This window comes from Streptopelia decaocto, assembly GCF_964273445.1.
Source record: "Streptopelia decaocto genome assembly, chromosome: 25".
NCBI classification, from domain to species: domain Eukaryota; kingdom Metazoa; phylum Chordata; class Aves; order Columbiformes; family Columbidae; genus Streptopelia; species Streptopelia decaocto.
In genome coordinates, this window is record NC_138680.1 from 4,862,214 (window position 1) to 4,889,901 (window position 27,688).

General features: G+C 57.8%; 1 protein-coding gene across 10 annotated transcripts in view; it reads right to left on the minus strand.

Annotated features, from left to right (window-relative positions):
• The window catches only part of ZMAT4 (zinc finger matrin-type 4), an 89,276-nt gene that overhangs the window by 56,434 nt on the left and 5,154 nt on the right, over window positions 1–27,688 (minus strand). For 9 of the 10 annotated variants that reach the window (XR_014186021.1, XR_014186022.1, XR_014186023.1 and 6 more), the window contains exons 2-4: window positions 17,781–17,882; window positions 7,292–7,381; window positions 3,242–3,398 (exon numbers count right to left, since the gene is read on the minus strand). Coding sequence is in view for 4 of the 10 variants with exons in the window: in XM_082072444.1 (XP_081928570.1) it covers window positions 3,242–3,398; window positions 7,292–7,381; window positions 17,781–17,882 (349 nt within the window). In the remaining 6 variants the exon portion in view is untranslated. The remainder of the gene's footprint in view (window positions 1–3,241; window positions 3,399–7,291; window positions 7,382–17,780; window positions 17,883–27,688) is intronic. The other variant, XM_082072443.1, reaches the window with a different exon arrangement.

Below are 27,688 nucleotides of genomic sequence, written 5' to 3' on the forward strand. Positions count from 1 at the left end.
CAGAGACAGGTTTATCGTTATCTCAGGACTCTTATTTTTCAATTTACTTAGTCTCAGAAAGAGCAGGGAAAGCTGAAGTAGATGTAAATTGTCACATAGGAACAAAAAATCAGCAGCCAGTCCCCTCGCTCACGTATCTTCACACTGAGAACGGCCGGCGCCAGCCACCCACGGCCTCAGTCTAACCCACAGCCCTCCAGATTCACCAAGAGGCCCCCTGGGAACACACATCGGCCCCAGATATTTCAACGAAAATGGGTAAGCGGCATTTACACAATGGAGCTGCACCTTGTTCGCCAGAGTTCTCCTACTTTGTACGATATAAATCACAAATCTATGGGAAAACGGTGTAAAGTAAAATAAAGCTCAGATAATATTTGGATACAAAAATATAAAATTACTAGCACTTCATTACCGCACCTCATTGAAAAACCCACTTTTATGTGGCTTTCTTTTTCTTCTCCAGATGAAATGTCTAAATAATTAACAACCTGCTCTCCCCACGGCACAGACCCGGCAATTCCCCGGGTGAGGAGCGGCTCTGGGCGCGAGGCTCCCGCTGTCCCGCCAGCTCCGGCGAGCACAGGCTGGCAGGCGACGGACCCTCCTCGCGTCTGACTCCGGGAACGCTGCGCCGAGCAAGACAGGGACATATTTAGACATGTAATTAAAACTGAAGCCTCTGTGATGGTCTCTGGGGCTCAGGAAAGTTAATATTGCTGCAAATCTTCCGCTGACCTGCTCGGGATGGATGTCTATTAACTTTCCTCAAGGAAACTGTATCTTACCTATAACGTTACCAACAACCTTATCCATTTACAAGGTTTATAAGCTGCTATTGTTTTTGATGACACCTGCCAAGGTATCCGAGTGTCGCGGCCGGAGGGCTGGGGGAGGCGCCGTCACCCCCCAGGCCACCTCTGCAGAAACACCCGCACAACTGCCGCCTGCTGCCGCCAGCGCGAGCAAACGGCTCTGGGGGATCAGTTAATAAAGCGATTGCACAACTGGCTCCCGCAGAAGATATTTCTTCTCCTCGTTCTGCCGTCTCGCCACCGCCCGCTCGCTCGGATCCACTTCCCCGCACAGGATCCCACCGCGCGATCTCTGCCCGCCCGGCACAGCCCGTCGGCACTAGCCCAGCCCGCGCAGGACAGCCTTCCCCTCGCCCGGTGAGCGCGGCGCTCGCACGCGTCCGCTCCGGCTCCGCGGGACACGCTGTGCTTCTCACAGCTCCAGCTCCAGCACCCCCAGCCCTCCAAGGCGCACGTGACACGAACAGCGCAATGACACCAGTGAGCGGAGCCAGGGCCAGCACACGGCAACTGAGGAGAACCAGGGAACAGCAACATTGCCCGGCCAAGCTAAGCTCATGCAGACTTTGCATGGGCTTGACTCATGAAGAGCAAGCGTAGCTTGCCTATCGCTCACATATTTTTGTGCCAACGGGTGGTTTTTCCCTGCGGGAAAGTGTTGGTGTCCAGAGCTGCCCCACGCAGAGATGCTGAGCAGCTCCAGGGCACAGACGGGGCACTGGGACTGAGCATCTGGACCAGTATAAATAACCGGCATCACGGCAGCCCAGGAGCTCTGTGATAGATCTGCCTTGCTGCTCTCCAGGCCCCAGGCTATAAGTTACATCTGTCAGATCTTCGGTCAGCTCTCTCCTTGTTTCGACATTACTGCCGCCGGGGCTGCAGCCGGCAGAGCTGGTGGTGTCCGCAGCAGCGACAGCTCCCGCCCGCTGAGGAAACGCGACCGAGCATCCTCTGCGCTCGGCAGCAGCCGCAGCGCCGCCCCGGGCCGCGCATCCAGCCCACGGCGTGGCGGGTGCTCCCCCAGCACCGCGCCGGAGCCGCCCCCCCGGGGACCTGCGCCGCTCGGGGCTCCACCAGCGCCCCCCACCCGCCCCAGCTGCCCCGGGTTGGTCCCCGGGTTGCGCTTACAGCCGCCACCGGTGCTAAGGTGTGCTGACCCCGCCTGGCACCCAACGAAAACCAGCTCTCCCGAAGAGAAAGCTGAAAGCCGACTTCTCCACAAAGGTGGATTTGTCATTCTGATATGCACTACGTAACTACTACAGAGCAGAAAACACCGTCGTTCCCCGAGCAGCGACACGAAAATTAATAATAAACACTCACAAAATGTCAAATGTTAAAAATGTTTCTCCATCTAAAACACAAACATAAAAGCTGCTAGTTGGACTATTTAAAGTCTTTCAAAATGCTAAATAGCTCACACAGTCTGCCTTACGTTCGCTTTTGCTGTGGGAGGGAAGTGAGAATGTCTTACTTTACCACAAGAAGCAAAATATAAAGTTAGAAACACTTTAGTACTCGGCAATGAACTAACATTTGACTTATTTCTTGCATGCAAAGCTTTTTATTCATAGCCACATTTAAATGGCACCCAACTTTTCACCATTGCCTCTCCAGGAACTGGGAACTGAGCATGAGAACAGGAAAGTGATGGAGCCGCGACAACGGGGAACGGGGAAACCCGTTTCCTCAGCAGGCAGTGGTGGGACGGCAGGACAGCGGGACAGCGGGACAGTGGGACGGCGGGACAGCGGGACAGCGGGACGCGGCGGTGGGGCGGGGGCAGCCTGCTCCCTCCCAACAGGACGGTCAGAACCAGCCCCTGTGCCAGGTGCAGCTCCCCACGGGGACCGTCCCCGACCCACCGACCCCGATCCACCAACCTGATCCACCTCCCTGATCCACCGCCCCCATCCACCAACCTGATCCACCTCCCTGATCCACCGCCCCCATCCACCACCCCCAATCCACCAACCTGATCCACCGCCCCCAATCCACCGCCCCTGCGTGCAAGTGGAGCAGAGGAACAGCAGCGGGCACAGGTCGCCCCAGCAGCGGGCACAGGTCGCCCTGGCAGTGGGCACAGGTTGTCCCGGCAGCGGGCACAGGTTGTCCCGGCAGCGGGCACAGGGTGTCCCGGCAGCGGGCACAGGTCGCCCCGGCAGTGGGCACAGGTCGCCCCGGCAGCGGGCACAGGTCGCCCCGGCAGCGGGCACAGGGTGTCCTGGCAGTGGGCACAGGTCGCCCCGGCAGCGGGCACAGGGTGTCCCGGCAGCGGGCACAGGGTGTCCCGGCAGTGGGCACAGGTCGCCCCGGCAGCGGGCACAGGTCGCCCCGGCAGCACCGCAAACCAGGAGCTGCTGGAGCCGGTGACCGCCCGGCCATCCCGCCCGGCCCCCAGCCCAGCGCTGCCCCCGACCCACCTGTGGCCTTTAGCGCTGGCTGTTCACCCAGCAACAGCTTCAACCTTTTGGCGTGGATCTTCCCTTGGTAATGCGATTCGGCCACCACTGCTGAGGTAAAGGACATGTTACAGAGCGTGCAGCATTTGTTCTTGTCCACCGAGTCGCCGTCGCTGCCCTGCGTGGAGACAAGAACACAGACAAAAAGAGGCGCATAAGCCCCCCAAGCACAGCCGGAGCAGGGAGACAGGACGCAGGTTGTTACGCCAAGGCCGCGGTTGCCAAGGGGTTCCGTCCCTTGCCCCAGCGCTGCTCACCCTGCGCTGTCCTCACAGCTACTAATCACTGCATCTTCATTTTTACAAGTAAATCCCAATTTAATGAGAATATCGTCTCCAGCCTTGGGAGAAGAGCTCACCAGCAGCCCCTGGGCTGAACGTCTGTCAGCAAAACACGACTGCTGCTGCCAGCACGTGCTTACGGACAGACGGCTTCCCCAGACACCGGGGAAGTGTACAGCCAGCAAATGAGCAGAGGAAAAAGCACATTTGCACCATTAATCGCAATGAATTATTCAATCCATCCCACAAAGGAAATGGTAATCACATTTAGGGCCATACATGCACGGCCTTGCCTTCCCAAAGATCTCAGTACGTTGTGTTGGCCACTGAGCACAGTTTGTACACGATCTCTTCTGAAAACACTCCTGCGTGCAGAGCAAGACCCCGCGCAGGCGGAGCCGAGCGCTGGAGCAGCCGCTCCTCCCGACGGGACGCCAGGACGGCCCTGCGCCGGCGCAGCCCCGGGCACCGGACACACGGACACGCACCCACGCTCCGCTTCGCCCTTTTCTTTTTCAGGCAGGTATCCCAATGCTGTGACACAGTCAAAACGGACGAGTCTGCTGCGGGAGCTGCCGCTTGGTTTCCCCAGGAGCTGCAGGCGCATCCCGCAGGGATTGCGGCCCCGGCCTGCGCGAAGGACGCGGCGCAGCCGGCACAGGGGCAGGGCAGCCCAAGCCAGCTCCCTGCTGCCATGGCACATCCACACCGAGAACACAGGGCGAGCGAGGGGCTCTGCGACACCCGCGGGAGCAAACCAGCCACGCAGTCGACGTCCAACCCGCTATTTAAGGTCATTCTCTCCTCTAAAATAAGCACAATTACAAAAAAGACTGATTTTCATCACTTCTTTGTTGTTGTTAACTATAAATCAACTTAAACCTTAGGGAGAAATCTCAAGAGGTGATAAGTACTGTTCTGAGTATAATTTGCACTTCTTTTAAATAGGTTTCTCTCAAGATATTTTATGTCTTCAAAGGGAAATCACTTGAAAGTGAAGAGCAGAGTGAAAGATTCGCAGACTCCATTGATCCTGGGCGGTGGTAACGCACCAAGAGCCTCCAACAGAGGCGCTGGCAAAGCGGACACACTCGGTGCTGCACACCGGGGTCTCTCCCTCCGCCTGCCTGCTCCTCACTGACATTTTCTCCTTTCCAACCTACTTTCCCACACAGGCTGCCGTTATAAACAATATACATTAGAAAAAATTAAGGATATGCTTGAGCTTGAGTGTTATGAAGCATTTACCCAGGTCTGTAGGACTGCACCCAACCTCCCTGCACGGAGCTGCCCGGCGCCCGAGGCTGATCCAGCCCTGAAGGGTAATTATGCCTTCTCATTTGTCAGCGGCTGTTTTACCTGTAACCAGATGGGCTGGGGGGAACCCGACCTGGGTGTCTTTTGTCACCCGTTGAGTGACGCCGCGTTGACAGGATTGTGCAGCCAGCTGGCAAAATAACATTGCCTCTTGCTCAGGATGCTCCGTGTGCCCTCCTGCATCCTCGGGGATGCTCTGCGCCCCCATTTGCTCTCCTGCATCCCCATTTGCTCTCCTGCATCCCTGGGGATGATCTGCGCCCCCATTTGCTCTCCTGCATCCCCATTTGCTCTCCTGCATCCCCAGGGATGCTCTGCACCCCCATTTGCTCTCCTGCATCCCCATTTGCTCTCCTGCATCCCCAGGGATGCTCTGCACCCCCATTGCCCTCCTGCATGCCCATTTTCTCTCCTGCATCCCCAGGGATGCTCTGCCCCCCCACCTGCTCTCCTCCCTCTGCCCTTGCCACGTCCCTCGCTCCCGCGCCCCGCTCGCTCTAAAGCAGCAGCGGTGAACGGGCACTAACATCTCAATTCAGCTTCCGTCAAACGCACACAGAAGCTCTCCAAGGCCACGCCGCATAGAGGCAGCTGATGCACAAGGAATATTCCTGCCTTTGCAGCCTCCTCCCGCCGACCCCGTCCCGCTGACTCGCGAGACGCAGCCCTGACGGGGTGAGCGGCCTCGGGAACGGCAGCACAACAACCGCCCCGCGGGCCGGAGCGAAGCGTGCGCCGGCCGGCGCTGGCGCCGCTCGTGCGCCCCGCTCCGGAGCCGCGCCACGCCGGCCGCATTTCCAGAGCTTCTTCAGGAACATTATACACTTCAAAGCGAGCCTTGTACATCCAACAGAATGAACTTCAGTCATTCATATGCCTGTTAACAAGCTGCTAAAAGGCATAATCCGCACACAGGACCAGGCGGCCGCAGTCCTGTGCGGGATGTTCCTTGAGCAATCCTCAGAAAAGGAAGGGTTTAGCCCACAGATACCAATCTGCTGCCTTCATTCCCGAGGTTTTACCGAGCAGAAAAGATTATACACACCCTTGAAATATAGCCATATAAAACACAGCACTCGAGGCACTGCAAAGTACCTTCTAAATTTGCGTTAATTTCCTGCGCATGAAGGTGCTGCTGCTAATGAGCTGTTTTCCGTAACGCTCTGTCTGAAATGAGGGCGCTGCCATTTTAGAGCCTGTTCTCCTGTGGCACAAGCGAGGAGCGGGTGCCAGTTTGCAGGTATCTCAATCCGCGGCGCTCGGTGAGTCTGGGAGCGCCTCGGGAGCTCCGTGTCCTCTGAGGAAAAGCCAGCCCTAAGTTAACCACGGCGGTGTGACACAGAAACGGCTCTAGAATGGAGGACCCGTCAGGTCGCCCCGAGGGCTGCCCGGGCACCACGGAGCAGCAGCGACCAGAGCCACGTCGCTTCCCACCGACGAGACGGGGAGGGTTCGGCTTTGGCTCATTTGGGGTCTGTCTGGCTCTCGGCCCGTGCGCCGAGGTCCACGTGCAGACCTGGTTTCTCATTAGACGTCACAAAGCTCATTAGAGGGCCGTGTTCCAAGTGTATGTGAGCATGGCCACTGTACCTTTCACAGTCTGTAATTAATAACTCGGTAAAAATACTGCGAGATTCAGTTGTTAAGGGGTGGATTGCATCTGCAATTACCCTGTGTGCAACATAAAAGCTCCACTAAAGTTTTAATTACTGTGTGAAGGAGCTTTCGGATTCCTTTGGCAAAACTTGCATGCTTCTCCTTTTAATTAGAAGATATCTCACTAAATATTGATAGCATTAAGTCACAGTCACACGCCCATAGATGTGAAATGGTTTGGATGCTGGAAACCTCATCAACAGCTCTCACACCAGCCCCAGAACACGGGAAAGAGCGGGATGAATAACTCACTGTGAATCAGCCCCTTACAAATTCAGTCTCGTTTTAGTGCCTGACAAACGGCTGCGAGCTGGTCCAGTTTCCTCAGGTCTGCTTGTTCACTGGATGCAACTGAGACAGCGACTGCGATGTGTTAGAACTGCAGACGGACACAAAGGTCCGCGAGGAGCCTCCGGCATCCACCGGCCCCCTCCCACCCACTCTGGAAACGACCCCTCGCCCGCAGCGGGTGCACCCGCAGCCCCGCCACGGAGCGAATGCCCGATATTTGCTATCAGCGTATTTTTTTTCCAGTGCAATAACATTTGAATAACTAAAAATGCAATTACTGTTGCTGATGCACATCGTATTTCTTGTGTAGTTCATTGAAAATTATTTCCAGTTACTTAGCATTTCAGCTCAACTAAATGTTACCTCTGGGTACCTGATCATCTGTGGCTGTAACAGGAAAAATGTTGTAGCGCAGAGTCAATGACTCACGAAGCAGCTGAGCAAACAGGGATTAAACTATACCCACGTTTTCTGAGCGGAGCTTTTTGGCCGGGCAGCCTCCGTCCGCGGGGTGCAGCATGTAATAGAGGCGGACCTTGCTGGCGTGCTTCCGACTCTGCGAAAACAAGACAAAGCACAGGAAACAAGAAATGGAGTTACAACAGCAAGAGGCTCTGTTGCTGTGCATACAACACCAATCCGCAGTAAGACTTCACATCCCCTTGATATATACACCCAACGTGGAAGGAGAAAAGGGGAAAGACCCAGGTGAGGCACGTTTGCAGCTCACCGCGGCCTCACAGAGCTCCCCGCCGAGCCGAAACGAGCCGGGGATGATGGTGACACCTGCACCAGCAGGAGAAACGGTCACCCCGCCGCCCCGTGCGCCATCCTGCAGCCCGGAGAGGTGTCCTGGGCACGGCAGCGCCAACCGGCGATCTGGTGACTGGCAAAACGTGAAGATGATTTAAAAGCGTCTGCAGCAGGAGCGCAGACACAAACGCCCACAGCGCCGACCTGCGGCCGGCGGAGCGCGAGGAGGCGCTGGATGCTCCGTACCTGCTCCAGAGCCCAGGCCTGCTTGGCACCCATTCTTATGCAAATGTTTTCTCTGAATCTCCATTTCTGATTGCCTCACAGAACAACGGCACCATATTATAATTCCAGATCACGGGTTTGCAATTTGAAAATATTAAATTATAATTACCATGTTCTGGAACATTCTTTTTCCTGTGGTGTGAACCTGGAGCTAAGTTTGCAGAGAGCTGTATTTGCATGCGTAAACGTGAGTATGCAATAATTTTTTTAATAGAGCAAATCAGCCAAGACAAATATGTGAAATGCCTTTCCCTAACCCGCCTTCCTGTGCGCGTTAGGAACGTGAGCCGGAGCTGAGCGCAGGAAACCCCGCAGCTCCGGCTGTCGGTGACGAGCAGCCGGACGGCGCGATGCAGGAACGACAGGACACGCGCCGGAGCGCCGAGGGTGGGCAGCGCGCTCTGCCCGGCGCGGCGCTCGGGCGTCACCGCGGGGCTGCGCGCCTGGGGAGCCCCCGCCAGCCCCCGCCAGCCTGCGGGCAGAGAGGCTCACGCGCACGGTGGAGACGACGGGGCCACAGATTTCCAGCTGATTCCTCTCCGACCGTTGACGCCCCGGGAGCGCCCGCCAGCCCGGCCGCCTTCCCGCCGCCCCGGGGGCAGCTGACCCAGCGCCGCCCCAGCGCCGCCCGCGCTGAACTCAGAGGGTGAAGACTCCGTGTGGCTCTCTGTTGCCTTTTTTGTGAGATGAAAAGGCAAGATTTTAACAGTAATCACTGCTAGTGTTCTTTTCCGTGGCGCTCAGCTGCGACATAAATGATATCCACATGTCAGCATTAAAAGGCAGTGAAGCTTCAGCCTCCTGTAAAACACCACTCACCTTTATTTATGCATTTGTTTGGATTTATGAAAGCTAAGGTAATGACATAACTTACGCTTGGCGGAATTTAAAACTACATGGTTCCTCATGCAGCCTTATTACACCATGGTTATAAAAGTGGAGCTTAAAATCATCCCTGGCCTTTGCAAGCATGTAGTGAGCATCTCATTCCCTCTCGGGGAGCTGAGGTAGCGCAGCCCATTTGTCACTGATTTTATCTCTGGTATTTTCTACATTTACATGTGTATTTATCATCCTAACAGCAAGGCAAGAGCGAAGTGATTATTCTTAGCACGCTGCTCGCTAACAGCCCCGCGGGTTCTCTCTTCGCTCCACAAAGCAACTGGAATCTGCAGCTCAGAGTCACGAGAGGGCAAGTGCCGGGGGCGGCACAGCCCAGCACGGCCGCGGCCACCGCGGGGGCCCGGAGCTCCGGCCGGCTCCACCGGCCCCATGGGAGATCCCCGGAGCTCCGGCCGGCTCCACCGTCCCCATGGGAGATCCCCAGAGCTCCAGCCGGCTCCACCGTCCCCATGGGAGATCCCCGGAGCTCCGGCCGGCTCCACCGTCCCCATGGGAGATCCCCGGAGCTCCGGCCGGCTCCACCGTCCCCATGGGAGATCCCCGGAGCTCCGGCCGGCTCCACCGTCCCCATTGGAGATCCCCGGTGTCCGCAGGAGCCCCGGGGGACGCCTGGGAGCGGCGGAGATGCGGGTACCACAGGAGCATCCCTGCCTCTTGGAAAGAGCCTGTTCACACAGCAGCTGCAGACTCTGCACTGCAAGCTCATGTGCTATTTGTTGTAAGCAAGCTCATCAATAAAAGTAAACAAATGGATCATTTCTAGCTATATCAAATCTACTTGAACACAGAGGATTGTGGCAGAGGCAGCAGAGTCCTGGCAATTCAACCCTGAAACATAAAAGGGCAATGCAGAGCTAAATTGTGCTATGAAATGCAATTTGATTTTGCATAAATCAAGTTTTGCAGCGCAGTTCTGCCCAGGGCGAGCAGCAGCGCGGCAAGAGCAGAGACGATGCCGTGGCTGCGGGAGCCGCAGCCGCCGGCGGGACCCGGCGCTGGTTCCGCGGCAGCGGCCCCGTCACCGGCTGCGCACGCACAGGATCCCTCTGTGCCCCCTCCTCCAGCCAAACCCTCTCTGTGCCCCCTTCTCCAGCCAAACCCTCTCTGTGCCCCCTCCTCCAGCCAAACCCTCTCTGTGCCCCCTTCTCCAGCCAAACCCTCTCTGTGCCCCCTTCTCCAGCCAAACCCTCTCTGTGCCCCCTCCTCCAGCCAAACCCTCTCTGTGCCCCCTTCTCCAGCCAAACCCTCTCTGTGCCCCCTCCTCCAGCCAAACCCTCTCTGTGCCCCCTCCTCCAGCCAAACTCAGCGCACCGGGCAGAGACCCCGCTGGGAGATGGAGACCAGAGCTGTAATGGCAGCCCCAATGGCTGAGGCTTCTCTTAGTTTGTAATAAATCCCTTTTCAGAAGCCTGTTGGTTGGATTATTAATCCTTTTAGTGAGTACCGTGTTGATTTTTTTGTACGCTGGCAGTTCCTTAATTAAATGGCCATGAAGCATGCAGTCACGCGAGTATACCAGCTCTATCATCTGTCTTGGCCCCACTTGTGATCTCGCCACACGAGATGAAGTTATCTTGGCCAGAGCCCCCGCAGAGCAGCAGTGACATCGCCCCGAGGCCCCGTCCCACAGCCCCCCTCGGGCGCTTTGCTCGGGGCCGCGCTGAGCCGGCGGCTCCGCTGCCCGTCCGGTCCCACGAGGGGCCAGCGGTGACCGTGCTGAGCAGGGGCCCAGCCCTCGCCAAGCACTTGACTGCAAATTACTGGACCCGCTGACTCAAAAAACCCAACGTTCCCGATTTCGTAACGGCCGCCTAACAAACTTCCATGTTTCTGCTGGAACGGAACCAATTTATTCCTCATTCTGTGATATAACAACATCCTCTGCTTTCTCAAAACACAGAGGACAGGGTATTTTCAGCAAGCGCCTTCCCTTTCTGCCTCCTCTGCCCACTCGACCGGCACCCAGCGCTGCCGAGCTCCCGCTGGCGCTGCAGAGACAAACTCCCATCTGTTATTCCAGACGCTGCTGGGTGCCAATGTCCTTTTTCTCCCTTTGTAAGTTTTGCAAAGCTTCATTTATAATTTATGGTCATTTCTATCCACTTCCTCTTTTTCCTCCGTGACTTAATTTTTTAAAAAGCGTCTCCTCGTGCCTGTGACTTTCCGGGCACACAGATACGTGTCTGTAATTCCCAACTGCACCCAGCTGAATTGTCACCCCATGAAGCGGCTTCTTCAGAGCAACAGGTAGATGTATTGCAGGTGTGGACATTGATTTGATACACATAAAGGTGATTACTAATGATCTATTCAGCCAAGCAGCCACTAACTCATTTGATTTTCCCTAAACCCGTCACCGCACCTCCCTGCTCGCCAAGGCAGCTCCGAGCGTGGGGCCCTCGCCAGGGACACCGACGCAGACGGGTGCACGTGGCCGGGAGCCCCCGGGGCTTCGCCCAAATCCCCATCGCTGCAATTTTAAAAACGCAAAAAACAGGATTTCAGAAGCTTCGAGTCAAGCAAACAGCGGCGACCGGCTGCGGTCGCACGAGGTCAAAGCATCCTGCCCGAGCCTGACAACTTTCATTACAATCAACATTGCCGTTGCTTCAGTCACCTTCCTAAGAGAAAAATCTCACCCGCTGGATCCTCCTTCCCAGCGTGAGCTGCCAAGGGAGAGGGGACTCGGGTCAGTTTGGAAGAGAGCTCGACGATAGGGCTTTATCTGCTCTTGCTGCTATTTAGCGATAGATTTAGACACTGAGAGTGCATTAAAAATAATGCTTAGCCATTAACGTTGACAACAGAGCAGTAACACGGAGCCTTGTAAAGCAGCACCGAACCTGCGCTGGTTTCCCAAAGCACGGTGTGACCCAGAGCTGGTGCTGCGCGGTGACTCCGCACGCCGCGCCGAGCACCGGCAGCACGGCCCCCGCCACGGCACCAACACCCACCCAGCTCTCCCACGTACAACGGTGGCCACGTTTGCCTCAAAATAGCTTAATGGCTGCTGCAAGTACAACATGGACCAGGACCAAGGCAAGGTCTACGTGTGCACACAAAGAGCAGAACAGCGCCTCCATCGTCTTTGGAGCTGAACCACAGAAAAGTTTTCTTTAGCCTGTTATTTTTTTCTCCTCAAGCCAAAGTTCTCCTACCAAACATCAGCACAATCTGCAGAATAACAGCAACATTTGAGCGGGCATCAAAAACCAGACAGCACGTGTGCACCACGGCAGAGCGGGTTATCAGGTGTGGGAAGGACACAGGGACAACAGGCAGGACATGCCCTGCTCCTGCATCCCCAGGTATTCAGGCGTCGCTGTCAGCGGAGCAGCCCGGAGCCGGCAGCAGCAGGAGAGCGCTGCCCGCAGGCGCCGCGTTCCCCGTGACAGCGCGCCCAGCGCCGGCGCCCGCGGACCCCGGCCGTCTCTGTGTCAGCACGTCCCCTCCTCTCCGGCGCCCTGGGCACCTGCAGCCTCTCATGCGAGGAGCTGGCACCACACGGAACATTCCAGCTCCTCGTGTTCCAGTGCAGCATTTATTTTGTTAAATAGAGTATGTGCTCTTGCACTGCATTAATATTTCAGACACAGGATTGCCTTTCTGAGCACACACATCTCGATCCTTAAGGCGCTAATGTGCCAATAGTAAACAATGTTTATTATTCCTTCAGACAAGCCATCATGTTATGCGGTTTCCCAGAGAAGGGCAGCCCGACTGGCAGCAGATTAACCCGAGCACCATTCCAGCCCCGCGCAGACAAGGAGTATTGATGAGGATGTCGATAGCGCTCGCTCGCCTGGCTCCGCAGACAGGGCGAGCGACTCCGAGGGCGCTCAGCTCCGCTCCGGAGGAGCCAAAGGGCGCTCCGCTCCGGGGGAGCCAAAGGGCGCTCAGCTCCGGAGGAGCCAAAGGGCGCTCAGCTCCAGAGGAGCCAAAGGGCGCTCAGCTCAGCTCCGGAGGAGCCAAAGGGCGCTCCGCTCCGCTCCAGAGGAGCCAAAGGGCGCTCAGCTCCGCTCCGGGGGAGCCAAAGGGCGCTCCGCTCCGGGGGAGCCAAAGGGCACTCAGCTCCGCTCCGGAGGAGCCAAAGGGCGCTCAGCTCCAGAGGAGCCAAAGGGCGCTCAGCTCCGCTCCGGAGGAGCCAAAGGGCACAGCGCTTGATTTGTTCTCCCCATCTGCTCTGCATTTGAATGTTGATGAACTTTGCCTCTGCCCTCTCCCGGCCACTCGGGCCCCACCACGAGCGCTCAAGCACCATTCCTTCATCTACAAGGTGAACCAACCGCACCTTCCTGGGCTTCTTTTCCAACAGACCCCGCGTACCTCGGAATTTCAAATGAAAAAGCAAAGCACCACGTGAACACCTGAAGCAATAAAGACTACAACAGAGAAAAGTGCTATAGCAGCTTAGGAAGCAAATGTGGTGATGAACATGCAGCTCAGGGTGGAATCTGAGAGCAACTTTGCATATTTGGTAATTTTGCTGCAGGATTTTCAAGGAGAAACTTGAAAATAAATGTTAACATCTTCCTAATGGCTGTAAACACTTTACACAGGGATGAGGACTCGGAGCTAACTAAGAAAGCTTGGCTGTTTAAAATCGTGCAGCCCGTCTCAGAGAGCGGGAAGGAAGCGTTACATGGTGGGTGATTTAGAGAGCGCCCAGCGGCAGAGAGGCTCCCGGCGCCCGGGAAGGGGACACGCAGGAGCACGGGGAAGGGAAAGCTCTGCGGCACAGAGCTCAGTCGCACTGCAGCACCGGGCGCTTCCCCGCTCAGCGCGCTCTGGCGCCGGCTGCTGCCGGAGCCCCTGCTGCCTGAGCCCCTGCCCCGAGCCGCTCCGCCCGGCGCGGGGCACGGCCCGCGGAGCCCCCCGCCCGCCAGGGCTGCTCTGTGCGACGCCTTTGGGGGCGAACGGCGTCCGAACAGCAAAGCTTTGCTGGCAGAAGCCACAGGAGCTGGCGCAAGAGCCCGTGCTCCGAACCGCGGCCTTTGCGGCCCTCCCGTGTCCTCAAGGCAGGCTCTGCATGAGGTGCAGGCTCCGGGTGGCTGCCTGCTGTTCTCCCACCCACGGATGTCATTTAAAAACAAAAGAATTCAATCTTTGCATTTCAAAGTTGGGTTTGAAAGGCACATGTGCCTGTGCCACCAAAGCAGAGCCAAAAGGTCGATGGCTGCGGGAGCTCGCAGGCTCTGGCGCAAAGAGGCCCGGAGGAAGACGCGTCCCTCGCACCCTCATCCGCCCTCCCACCTTCGCCCCGCGGCGCCGGGAGCAGGCGGCCGAGGCAGGAGCGTCGCGCACAGCTGGGCCCCCTCCACCAGCCAGCACTGCACATCTGGCCGCAATCGCCTGGAGCGAAACGCATCCCTCTGCCCTCTGCGATGCTCTATCATCGGTCATCCCCTTCGTCCTTGTTCTCACCGGGACAGGGAGAGCTGCGGAACGCCTGGCAGCACAGCCAGCCACTGCCCAGCAGGGCTTTTACCAGGCTCCCGCATTTGGATGCTGCGTTCCAGCCCAGAAACAGGAGGGGAGTTTTCTGACACTTCAGGGGACAGATTAAGATATTAATTTGCTTTAAGAATTAAAATATTCAAATGCACAATCTTTGGGGCATTGACAACAATCGGTAAGATCCGTCCCATCTCCTTCTCGCCGCTGCGCAGAGTGAGCCGGTGTCTTTAACGCAGCCTCCTGTGACACTCAGCCCCACCGCGCAGAGAGCTCGTTATGGCATTTTCTCATTTGCAAAGAACTGCAACCCTGCAGCTTCATTACAACCAAGGGGCTCGGGTGAGGCTGCCGGGGCCCCGGCGCTCACGGGGTGGGAAGGACAGCAAGGCGCAGCAGATCCGCCGGACCGAGCGGGACGCGGTTGCACAGAACACATGAAATAAGGGCAGTATTTTGCTGTATGTCAAGCCGGGAGCAAAAACGTGCTGCAAATACTCTGATTCTTTTGTCATTTTTCCACTACGCTTGCCCTTGGAAATATACCGCTTAATATTGCGCGACTGACGTCAAGTTATTCTTTATTCCTGGCAAAATAGTACAAAAGAAAATAAGAGTTATTGGTTGATGATTCGGAGAAGGAGATGAGACAGCAATTGGAAGTGACTATTCTGTTTGGCAAGATAAAAACATCCCCTTTCATACGCTCCTTCCCCGTTTTCTGACAGAGAAACGTCTCACTCTGCAGGCACAAAGGAGCCGGGACTCCAGCGCCGGGCGCAAGGCTGCAGACCTGCTGCAAAGGCAGCAGCAGCTCCACTGTCGACTGATGCAGCGAGAGCTGGTGCTTTGGGACAGGGTGGAACCCGGGTTCATACCAGAAGTCACGTTGCGAATCCTGGTGTTACAAAAGTGAATATTCTGAGCACAGACGTGACCGGGTCTCCTGGCCGGGAAGACAAACACCTTCTGGGCAGGTGTCTGTGAAAAAGCAGCCTCTGCGTTCGCGGGCAAACGCTCAGACCCGACTCCTTATGCAACAGCATCAGAGCAAGAATTATTCGCAGAAATTATTCTCCAATAATTTTCCATTATTAATGTACATGGGAAAAAATCACATAGTGCTTGTCCGGTGTCTGACTAGAGAAAGAGGCCAAGTTCACCTGACAAGTGACTCACTACAAATCACTTGCTCGGGTGTCTGTCCAGCTCGTGTCAGGAAGAATCCGGGAGCGCTGCAGAGCGGTTTCCCTGCACATCTGCAGTCAGAGCACACGGCCGGGGAACCTCCGGCCCGGCTCGATGCTGCGCCGCGCTGCCGGCAGCCCCGCGGCTGAAAACACCCGGTCCGGCCCCGCCGGGCCAGCGAGAGCCCGCGGTGAGGCCCCCGTCACCCAGCACCGCCTCCCCCGACAGCCCGGGGCCGACTTTCAGCCCCTCACCGTGTCTGCAGCTTTCCTGGGATGGGGACACAGGGACAACGTGTGTGATGCTCCAGAGCGGTGAGCAGAACAGGCGCTCCAAGGCACCGAGGCTCCTGTCCAGAGCAGAGGTGGCTGCGGGGACACGGCACAGCCGCGGGGACACGGCACAGCCGTAGGGATATGGCACAGCCGTAGGGATATGGCACAGCCACGGGGACACGGCACAGCCGTAGGGATATGGCACAGCCGTAGGGATATGGCACAGCCACGGGGACACGGCACAGCCACGGGGACATGGCACAGCCGTAGGGATATGGCACAGCCGCGGGGACACGGCACAGCCGCGGGGACACGGCACAGCCGTAGGGATATGGCACAGCCGCGGGGACACGGCACAGCCGCGGGGACACGGCACAGCCGCAGGGACACAGCACAGCCGCAGGGACACGGCACAGCCACGGGGACACGGCACAGCCGTAGGGATATGGCACAGCCGTAGGGATATGGCACAGCCGCGGGGACACGGCACAGCCGCAGGGACACGGCACAGCCGCGGGGACACGGCACAGCCGTAGGGATATGGCACAGCCGCGGGGACACGGCACAGCCGTAGGGATATGGCACAGCCGTAGGGATATGGCACAGCCGTAGGGATATGGCACAGCCGCGGGGACATGGCACAGCCGCGGGGACACGGCACCTTCTGTCTGCAGGGCCGCGGAGCAGCCCCGGGCAGACCCCGCTCGCTCTCCGTCCCTCTGCTCCGCTGGCACAGCCCGGCAGCGCCGTTATTGTGCCAAATGTCGACAGCGTCTGCTGGGATTTCACGGGGGATGACAAACGAGCACAACACCGCGCGCTAGCAATATACAACAGAAAAGCGTGTTGTTTTCCACCTTTCAAAAACATCTGCTATGAATTAATGATTCAGCTCATACCTACGGTTACAGGCGCAGAAGAAAAGCGATTGGCTGCGCACCCCATTGCTCCCCAGCCGCCGCTCCCGTTTCTGCGGCAATGCCTCTGCCTCCTGTAGACGCTCTGGCACCTGCAGCACCGTTCATCGAGACCTGGAAGATGGCCCTAAAACTGCGACCTCAGGGCCCCCGCTGCACGGCCGGGCAGCGGAGCAGCACCCACAGGACATGGCCCAGGAGCCTCACCGAAGCGGACGTGGAAAGTGCCTCACGAGTTAATGTGCACCATTGCTCGCATTGCTTATTAATGCGGCACAGCATCCTCGGACACTGGACATTGATTAAGCTGTTTGTATGTCTGCGCTGGCCACTCAGACAAATGTCTCCCCATATATACATCACTAAACACTCGAACCAGACCAAAGGTTTGGGGAAACCTCATCTTCCAGGTCTGCCAACACAGGCTCTGATTCGTTGGAACACTGCAGGCGCCGAGCGCTTGGTGTGACCAAAAGCAGCCGCGAATGCAGCAAAGCCACGCAGAACCCGCGAGTCCCTCGTCCCTCCTCATCGTGCCCCCGCGCCCCCGCAGGACCGGCCGTGTCCCTGGTCCCTCCCCGGGCTGCACCGGAGCAGCTGCCCAGGCCGGGACGGGCACGGCGTTTTACCTTCTCAAAGGATTTTTCACAGCAACATATCCCTCAGTAATTTCCTCCCTTGTTTAATAGGAACGTATTTAATTTTGTTTTGAAGATATGCAGTGCTGTTAATTGCTGTTCTAACGTGTCTCTAATATATCCTAATTGTTTATGGCTTGCCTGCCTCCTAAGTGTTTAAATACATTCACAAATACTAATCTGTTCTCTGCACAGTGATTCCAACTTAGCAAAGCACAGTGCAGCACATTTAGTATAAAACCTTGAGTTTGCTTTGCTGAACTCTTAATTGGCATCCCTGCCAACCACGTCCCTTTGAAAAGCAGCTTTCAGTCCCGGTCGGACTGCAGCCGGACCTCGCGAACTCGGGCAGAGCTAAAAACCGGCCCCGCAGCAGCCGATGCTGCAGCGACATCATTTACAGAGTAAGAGGCCACCAGTGAACAGTCCTTTGCATGCGGAGTTTTCAGGGCGGAACTTCCCGCGCGGTGCCGCCGGCTGGGAGGGCGGCAGCCGAGGCCCCGCAGCTCGAGCCGCGGGCGCCGGAGCCGAGCGCGTCCTACCTCGTAATGGGCCACGCGCTGGGACTCGGAGATGAGCTGGGCGCTGCACACCCTGCAGTAGCTCTCGGTGAACAGCTCCTGGTCGACGTCGGAGGATTTCATCTGTTCACAGCAGAGACAAGAGACAAGAGGCAGAATCAGTCACAGGAGGCGGGCAGGACAGGATGTGTTAGATGAGGCCCCTGTGGACGTACATCACTTCTGGCTTGAAACACGCTTAACCATTTTTGTGCAACACGAAAGCTGATAAACAGCTTTCTATAAACCGCAAACATCACTACAACCTGGAGGAAGGTGTTTCTAAGCGGGAAGGGCGCTCTGCTGTGTTTCTCAATTTAGACGTGCAAGGACATTGCTCGGGTGAGTTCCTGGGCTGTGCTGCTCCCGAGCGGCTGTTCCAGCGCTTGTGCCTCCCCACAGCTCCCCAGGACGACGCTGCGGCTCAACCCGGCTCACCGGGGACCCGGCAGGATTCTCCCGTCCTCCGGTCACGCTTCCCCCAGGACAGAAACGGCCGCGGGCGCCAGCTCCGGACGGAGAGCCGGCTGCCCAGCGGCACGGCTGCGGCTCCGAACACACCCGTCGGCAGAGCCAGACCCCACAGAAACCACCGCGAGCAGCCCCACAGGCAGGATGCGCAAAAACAAACAGAAAGTGCCCTTCAAGAGGGACGATGGAGCCAGTGCCTTCTGACTAGTGCCAGGAGAACGCCCATTAATCCACAACCTCCCGGTCTGGAGAGATCCACTTGTCCCAGCTCCAGGAAGAGGTTTATTCTTTGCAGTCCGCGAGACAAAGGACACGGCGCTCGGAGCCCCGTTGCTGGCGCCCTTGCTCTCTGATTCCGCAAAGACATTCGCTTGTTTTCGCTCGCTATCTGCCCAGGTTTAATCTCCCTTTCCTCTGTCTAGAGAAATGCTGCATTGAGAAACTTTCAAAGGCACCAAAAGACGATTTTAGGAGTACAAGAAGTGTTGCAAAATTGCATCAAAGGCAAAATAAAGTGGAGGAAGGAAATCTTGCTTAAATAAACCAGGCTGAAACATAGCAAACTAAAGAATCTGATTAAACCTCAACTCAGCAACCAAGACAGAGGCAGGTAATATCTCCTTCATTTGCATGCAGTTTGCCATGCTCGCAGTACAAACTCTCACTGCAAAAATCAGAGTAAATCAAAAGCTGCTCAGTGTTAGCTTAGCCCTTCATGCTCTGATAACAGATCCCAAGTCTCTTCTCCCTCTGACGTGTGTGCACACGAATGGGGTTGCTGTCCCCCCTTTACAGCAGCAGGGGCTAAACAGCCTTTTCCAGGAACAGCATTCAGTGTCTTCTCCAGGCAGTAACTTTGCACAGCCATAGGATTTCTAGCCTCAATATTGCCCATTAGGTTTTATTGGCCATTGTCACTACACAAGGCTGTAATGCGTCGCAACAGGTGCACACGGTTGTGATGCTGACAACACGAGTGCTGTGCAGCGTGACCCCGTACGGCCCTCAGGCTGCCTGACCCACGTCTGCGGGAGGGCAGACCCCACACGAGCATCAGGAGCACAGCGTGACCCCGTACGGCCCTCAGGCTGCCTGACCCACGTCTGCGGGAGGGCAGACCCCACACGAGCATCAGGAGCACAGCGTGACCCCGTACGGCTCTCAGGCTGCCTGACCCACGTCTGTGGGAGGGCAGACCCCAAACGAGCATCAGGAGCACAGCGTGACCCCGTACGGCCCTCAGGCTGCCTGACCCACGTCTGCGGGAGGGCAGACCCCAAACGAGCATCAGGAGCACAGCTCAGGGGCCGCACGAGCATCCCCAGCGCGACGCCCCCGCGGGAGCCGGGTCCACCCCTCGCGGCCACGGAACGGAGCTCTGATGAGCAGCAGCTCCTCACCCCGCGGCTCGTGGCCACGGCCGATGGCGGCTCCCGGCCAGCGCTGGCCCTGGCACGGCCGCCGCTCCGAGCCGGCGCCGGTGGCACCGCGCGTCCCCGCCGCTCTGCCGCGCGGGGCTGACCCCAGACACGCAGCCCTGGAACAGAGAACAGCTTCGTTGTGCGGGTACCTGACCTAAAAACAGCGCTTTCTCCTGCTCCAGAAAAGCTCATTTTCCCCCCTCTTTTGTCTCAGATACACTCTGCATTACTATTTTGTGGGTCAGTCCTAGCAGTGATTTATTAACTTCTTCCGCCTGTAAGTGTCATAAAGGGAGTTCATAAGCAATTAATATTTATGTATTTCTAATCACTCAATTCCACTCTGACTCTCCTGCCTACACGTGCCCAACAGCTCCTGGGACTGAGGGGCCTGAGGCGGATCCTCAGCGCTCATCCCGCTCCTCAGAAGCGGAGCGGCGGGGGTTGTCAGAACGGAGACGGGACAAGCGCGTTTGCAGCCCAGCCCGGGGGTCAGGCCGGTGCTGGCGGGCGCGACTGCACCCTCTGCTCCCTCTGCTCCCTCCGCCCCGCGCCTGCGGCTGCTCCAGCGTCTCCTCACGGCTCCGGTTGTCCTGCGGTGCGATCGAGGACAGGGACGCTATAGGACAAAGCCCTGAAATTCAGCAACTCGCTTTCTTCCCGTCAAGAGGAAAGGAAAAAAAAGTGGTCCCTTATCCAATTTACTCTGAAGTGCCTTAATCACCTTCACCAGAATTAACAGCTCCCGAAACCTCCGTATTGGAGCACTAGAGAAGTGGCGACTGAGCATGTGCACGAATGCCAAATGCAAACAACAAGCCAAAAATTAGATGTCCTGATTTTCATGTCACGAATTATTTGTGGCTTTTGCTACTGTCAGTCTCCCACGGATTAACATCTCACATAACATTTCCTGTTTTCTTCTCCTGTTTAATTTGTCTTGCAATAAAAAGAAAGAAGTCTTTACTAATAATGAATGTGCCTGCAGCAGCCCCATCCCTGCTCCGACGAGGCGCCTGAGGACACGCAGACGCTGCCGTTGGAAGCGCCTTGTTTCCCAGCGCCACCAGCGCGAGGGACGGCGCCGGCGCCGGCGTGACGGGGCCCGGACGACCCTGCGTCCCCGAGGTGGTGCTGCTGGGGTCCCTGCACACAAGGTCTCAGCACAAGCCACATCCTCAGAAGGCGTGCGGGCTATTTTCAATTTTTCCTGTTCTCCTGCCAAACCAAAGATGCTCCATGACCCTCCAGCTGTGCTGAACATCTGCCGGCACTGTCAGACTTCACCTTCCCTGCAATTCCTGTTTGTCTGGGGTTTATCTGCCATCTCCCTACTCCCTCCATTCCTGAAATCCTCTCCAGAGTCAATTTGCTTCACTTCTGCATTCAGCCTTTGATGCATTTTGACACGCTTTATCGGAGCCTTGAAAATCAGAACAAGATTGTGTGTGGCATGAGCTGGGGAGCAGGAAAAGCCCGCACGTGTCTGCTGCATGTGTCAAAACACAGAGGAGAGGCTGCAGAGAGCAACACGGAGACGCGGCCTCAGCACAGACGAGCCCCAGCCCGCGCGTCCCCAGCGCCCCACTCGCGCGGCTTCCCCGGCGCAGGCAGCCGGACCCTCTGCTGGGACCCGCTCCATAGCGCTGCCGGGCCTGGGAACAGGACACCCAGTGACAGAGCAGGGGAGCTGCACGTGTCCCACCTCCTCACCCGGCACCACTTACAAACAGCAGAGCCAGGCAAGAAAACACACTCATGAACGCGTCAGGAAAAGCAGCGGCCCCTGTCCATTTGGAAGCCACGAGGTGCGGGTGATGTGTTCCAGGCAGAAAAGCAGCAAAGCCGGGGCTGGGGGTGCGCGATGCTCTGCGCCCCCGCGGCACAGCACGGCGCAGGAAAACCCAGCGGTGCCTTCTGACCTGCAGCCTGTCTGAGGCGGAACAAAGGACACGCCAAGGAAAGCGCAGGGATGTGGGTTCAGAGAGCAAAGGAGAGACCCGTGAGTGCAGCAGAGAGCGAGCCCTGCTGGGCACACGCTGCCGCGGTGACGGAGGAACGACGCTGCCAATCCAACAGGAGCTGCGCTGCAACTCAGAGTGGCACCATCCCTCCCTACACACGCTGCTCTCAGGCACACGAATTGTTCTAATTATTCACAATACATCAGGTGGCAGGATTTAATTGCAAACTGTGCTGACTTGAATAAAAATGCATTTTGAAAGGGAGATTGATATATTGTGACTGCTTTAATAAAGTTTGTAGGAACTGAAAGAAGAGCAATCGCATTTCGTGCCTCAGGGCACTACCTCTGCGTCCCGCACACCTCAAGGACGGGGCTTCGGCTCAGTCGGGCAGCACAACTCAGCCCCTTCGCAGCCGGGACAGCCCAGAAACACCCCGAAAAAGGGGTTAAAACAGACCCCACATTGCAGCGCAGGCTGTGCTCCGCGCGGCGGGCTGGCTGCACCCAGATGGCAGCGGGGAGCTCCGGCAGCTCCCGCGGTGTCCCCGGCCACGAGCACCACGCTGCGCCAGCCTCTCTGGGGACCCACAGCCCCGTGTCCCCCGTGTCCCCTGCGGCACCGGGGCGTCGTGGGGCCGGCAGCGCGGGTGCAGCGAGGCGCCTGGCGGGCTGGCACGCTGCAGAGCCAGGGTTACCATGTGATGCTCACGGTTGCTATGGAAACGGCGGTTTCTCAGCAAAAGAGGCATAAATAGGCTCCCCGGAGTGCGGTCCGCGCTGCCGGGCTGCTGGCACCCCGAGAGACGGGGTCGCTGCCGCCCTGGCCGGTCTCCCCGCGGCCGGTGCCGGGGCTGCGCTGCGGCAGGAGCCGGCACGGGGGAGAAGCCGGGACCGGCTCACGTGCAGCCTCTCTGCAATTACAATCAGGACACCACATTTATTTTTGGATAAGCAGGACCTACTTTTTCCTGTGGCTCCCTAATAACGTACAAAGCAGTGGGAAGCGAGTCAAGCCGAGTCCCGCGCCTGCAGCTCGTAGCCTCTGGTTCTTTGCATAATCAGAGCCTGTCATTCCCCATCAGCCTCAGCTCAGAAACCCAAGAGGCAAAGCCATGTAAGGTGGCAACGAGCTTAGAAGAAGCCTTCAGAGAACAAATCTGTCCATCACTGAGGGGGATTATTTGGATTCTTTGATCGCAGCCTGCACTCGGGTCCAGCCAGCCAAGCTAAAGCACCTATACCAGAACCAGCTTCAGCCTCAGCAACGCGAACCCCAAATCAGTCCAACGCCACCGCCCGCCTGCTGCCGGCGCCAACGGCTCCCTGCCCGGCAGAGGTTAACGGGGGCAGCAGAGCAGACATGGCGCTGGGTGTCCGCGCGGCTGAGCTCCCCTCCCCGCTCGGCACGGCCCCAGTGCCACCCAGGAGGGCCGACGGGCGCCGGGGCTGCGGGGCGGCTGAGCAGCGCTGCCCGGAGCCCTCCTTGGAGGGAGGGGGGCGCCCCGCTCCCCTCAGCCCTCCCTGGCAGGAGAGGGGCGCCCGCTCCCTTCAGCCCCCCCTGGCGGGAGGGGGTTCACCACGACCTGTGTCAGCCGGCAGAGGTGACCTGAAACAGCCCCACGGCCCCTCGGCACAAACAGCACCAGAGCCGGCTCCGAAACCAGAACAGGCCCTGGAGACGTGAGAAAGCCCAGACAGCCCACCCTGCAGAAAGAGCCCGGAACTCCTGAGGAGCCCCGGGATCGGGCCCGTGCGAGGGCGGCGCCGCGGAGCACCGGGGCCGCAGCGGCGCCCGTTCACACGGCGCGGGAGCCACAGCCAGAGTCTGACCCTTACAGGGAGGAAACGACAGGTCCCCACTCTGCGTGGTTCCCGTCCCTGCCAGGCTCCTGCGAACCACAGCCGCATGCTTGAAAATTAGATGGATTAATTATTGCTACAATTAGTAGTACCGGGAAGCATCTCTGGTGGCAGGAATAATATTGCCATAAACTTGTATAATGGCTCAATATTTTCAAATAAGCAGTTGGATCCACAGTTATCATCTTGACACTTTCACCAGTGACACTGTAGGTGGAAAACACAAAAGGGACTAATTAGTTTTCACTTTAAGCCAAGCCAAGCTCTGTGTCTCTGCCACGTGCCGTCACTGAGGCCGCGGCTCGGTGAGCTCACCGAGGAGCCAGCGTGGACGTGCGAGGCACCGGCGTCCCGCGCAGCACGGTCACGGCCGGAGAGCACACGGGGCGCCCGGGGTCCGGGCACACAGGTGCCGCTCGCCAGCACCCCGTGCGTCCAGCGTCACCACACAGGGGCCCGGCTGCCCAGGCCGTGCCGGGCGGTGGCTCCGGCGCTGCCAGACCCGACCGGAGCCGCGCCGGCCCCAGCACCTTCACCGCGCACAGAGGGCACTCAGGTTTCTGCCTCTCTCGCTAATACCATCAGCTCACATGTGCTTATTATATTTCAAATAATAGAAGAGCTTGCACAGCATCTCATACAACAGGGGGTTTAACTGATTAATTTACGCTTCCGAAGCAGCGGGTGTTCAGTTCCATCCTGCTCCTGGGGTTTCTGACAAGCCACTCTGGGTGCTGCAGATCCAGCGCTCGGAGCTTTTCCCATTTTCTCTATGTCATTTTGAACCCTGTGTGCGCCTCATATCCGCAGCTGGTGCTGGGTGTCACGGCTGCGGCTGCATCCTTCGAGACAGCTTTAAATACCAATGTCTCACTTTGCCACCAAGTCCACCCACTGTTTTTAAGCAGCTGGATCAAATTTAGGAGCAGATTTAAGCTCACAGTGCAGTTCCCTGCATCTCCTCGCACTGGCACTGCTTTTTGAGAGCCATGTGTGCAGCTGCATCACAGCCTGGGCGGTCAGGGCAGGTACCCTGTGGGATGCATACACAAGTAATATGGATGCCATACATAGGCAAGTAGATCAAAGCGGTGAGCAGGTGACACCTCTAGGGCCTCAAGCACAGAGGCTGATAACACTGAAAGGGTTTATATGTATTCCCACACCTTAAAGATTTGTTTTTCCAACAAACATGTATCAGCAAGAAGTAGGTCCAAGCTTAACTACATCTTCTACCCCATTTCCCCTTTAACAAGACAAACTAAATCTATTTCTGCTTTGGCATTAAGAGGAGCAATATTCTTCTCCCCTATGGCTTTCCAAATGAAGCTCTTGAAAGCCCTTTTTGAAGCTTCCCGGTTGCATTTCCAGACCTGCTCCCCCTCCGCGCTCCGGAGAAATGGATTAAACGAGCCCTTTGAAGCGCTGCTGCCCGTGAGCCGCGCCGGGCTGAGCTCGGCTGCCGCGGCGTCCCGGGAGGGGACAGCGGCCACCGCCCGCCCTCCAGCCGCCTCCTCACCGCAGAGATGCCGAGGGGCGACGGGGCTGGGGCCGAGCGCACCCCGGGGTGGACGTGGGGTTCCCCGTCACAGCCGCCGTGCACAGCCCCGCGCCCACCGCGCCCCTCTGACAGCGACGCCCCCTCCGCAGCGAGCCCCTCGCACCCGGCACCGCGCTCCTGCCGCATCCCCGTCCCCCCTGGGCAGGGGCAGCGCGGCCAGGGACCACCCGCAACGTCACAGCCTGGGGGGCCCCGCTCACCTGCAGCAAACAGACCCGTGACTCGGTGCCCCCCGACCTGCGAAGCCTCGCGCACACCCCGGGCTGAGCGCCGCTGCACGGCGAAGCGCTGGCGCGGGCGCTGCACGCCGGGAGGCCGCGCGGGGGGACAGCAGCGCGGGCCGCGCCGCCGCGGCCCCTGCCAGCGCCTGCCAGCCCTGAAAGCTGTCAGGCACCGCACAGCAGGCAAGTTTGAATATTGAGAATACTCATCTCCAGCCACTTCTAGTTAATGGAACAAAGCAAACTGTCGAGAAAAACGGGAACATTACAGTAAAAACAACAACAAATTAAATTCTAATGCAATTAGAGAGTAATTAGGGATCTATCCTCCGGGAGCATTTGGGAACTCTGGGTCTTTCTCAAAATCTGATCTCTCTGCAACTTTATTTCTTTCCAATTAATAAATGAAAAGCAAAGGGATGGCTCCCCCAGCCCCCACAGACGCCACCTCCCGGCCCCGCGGAGCAGGAGGAGGTGGCAGGGAGACGCGTCCACACCTCCGGGCTGCGGGCAGAACGGGCGCGAGGCGGGCGGCGCAGGAACCGCGGCCCGCGTCTGCGCACGGGGACCAGACACGCAGAGACCCAAGTGCTCCTGCGCCGGCTGAGCAGCGCGAGCAGACGGCGGAGCACGAGCGACCCGGCAAGCACCGCTGTTCTGCACACGGCTCCCACAAAAGCCACAGCCCGGAAAGATGTGCATTTAATTCCTCTTGACTTCTGCAGGTCTGCGACTTTTTAAACTCACCCCGTACACGCCTGCAGATCAGCGCCCGCTGGAGCACGTTGCTGCAGCTGCTGCGGAAGGGAGCAGGATGCCCTCCGGCCACCGGTGTCTGCGGGAGGAGCTCTGGCAGCCCACGGTGACACGGGCGCCCTTGACCTGCGCAATGCCCAGGTTCACCTCTGCAACACCCAGCAAGTCTGAAAGGAGAGACCGGGATGTCGCTCCCGCAGGGCGGTGGATATTGAGCGTGGCGCCAAAGCGCCCGAGAAACCACAGAACTGAAACCAAGGGGCAAAGCTGCACCATCCCAGTAAGCCAGAGCCTCTCCAGTCTCATCCACAAGCTGCCTGAAGGTCAGAGCTGCACAACCAATACAGCAAAGCCTGGTTCTGCTAAACCTTCCTTCAGCGGATGCAAGCACAGTAAAGGCTCTGCAGGGAAGACGGCACAGTGCGGCAAAAGCCTTCCCCTCGGTTCCCGAAGCTGCTGCTGTCCTGGGGCAGCCCCGTCTGCGCTGCACAACTCCCTGCTCCTCAGCAAGGGCTGGTTTTCACACTCTGTAAGGAATAATAAGGCTTCCACACGTCCTGCTACCTGCCCAGCAGCCGCCAGGGGATGAAGGCACCTAAGCAATGGAGGGAGGTGGGAGCCTTGACCTTCAACTGGTTCTGTACCCAAATCCACCCTTGGGAACAGCAGCAGCCCCATTTTGGCCTAGAAACTGGCCCAGTTCTGATCTCTCAAACCAGTTCTGCATCTCAAGTCACACCTCTTTCCTCGGGAACCTAACCCAGATAAAGTGAGACACCCAGACCCGGCAGTGCCGGTGCCACCCGGCGCAAGATCAGCCAGGACCAGCCCCAGGAGCCTTGCCGGCCCCCTCAGACCCCGCAGCGACCCCAGGGGCTCCTGCGAGTGCTCCTGACCATGGAGAACACTCGCAATGCGAAAGGGTCTGATTCCCGGGTAAACCTCTGGCAGGGGGAGTAGGCGCTGCGGTGCCATAAATCCCCCAGAGAGAGAAATCCGGGCTGCTCGCTGGGACTAAGGTGCTAAGTCAGCAAGGATCAACGGGCTGAACCAATTCCTTTGCAAACTGGACACAGCAAATACCCCAGATACAGGCAGACCTCAGAACAGCTCCATCCACGGACAGCACCCTTCCAAGAAGGGCTGGTCAGCACCACTGTGAACAGCTGAGCGGAGGTGGAAACGCAGCAGCACTCCACCCGCTCTGGGCGCTCAGCACAGGGAGGGCAGAGCGAGGCAGAGGAGCCGAGGGAGGAAGGCTGCGTGCAGAGCAGAGTTAAGAGCCCGCAACACAGAGCCAGGGGAAGTGACTTCTGAAACATGCACGCCCAAGTCAGACGGGTACGCACAGAAACGCCACGCACGCTGCTCCATACAGACAAGGGTCAGTTATCTGGAGTGACCCAGAAGTGATTAAGAATGATCAGATAAAATCAATTGGAGGGGTGGAAATCGATCCAAATTTTGGAACAGTCTCCCCCCCAGGATGTGGCCAAAGGGCAGGATCCTCTCCAGGGAAGCGATGCAGGAGGTGCCAGAGCAGGTACAGGGGCCCTGGGATTAGGAGGTTTGTAACCAACAGGTCTACGCTGCTCTGGGAGTAATAACAGGTTCCTGCCCTCCTGTTTCTGATA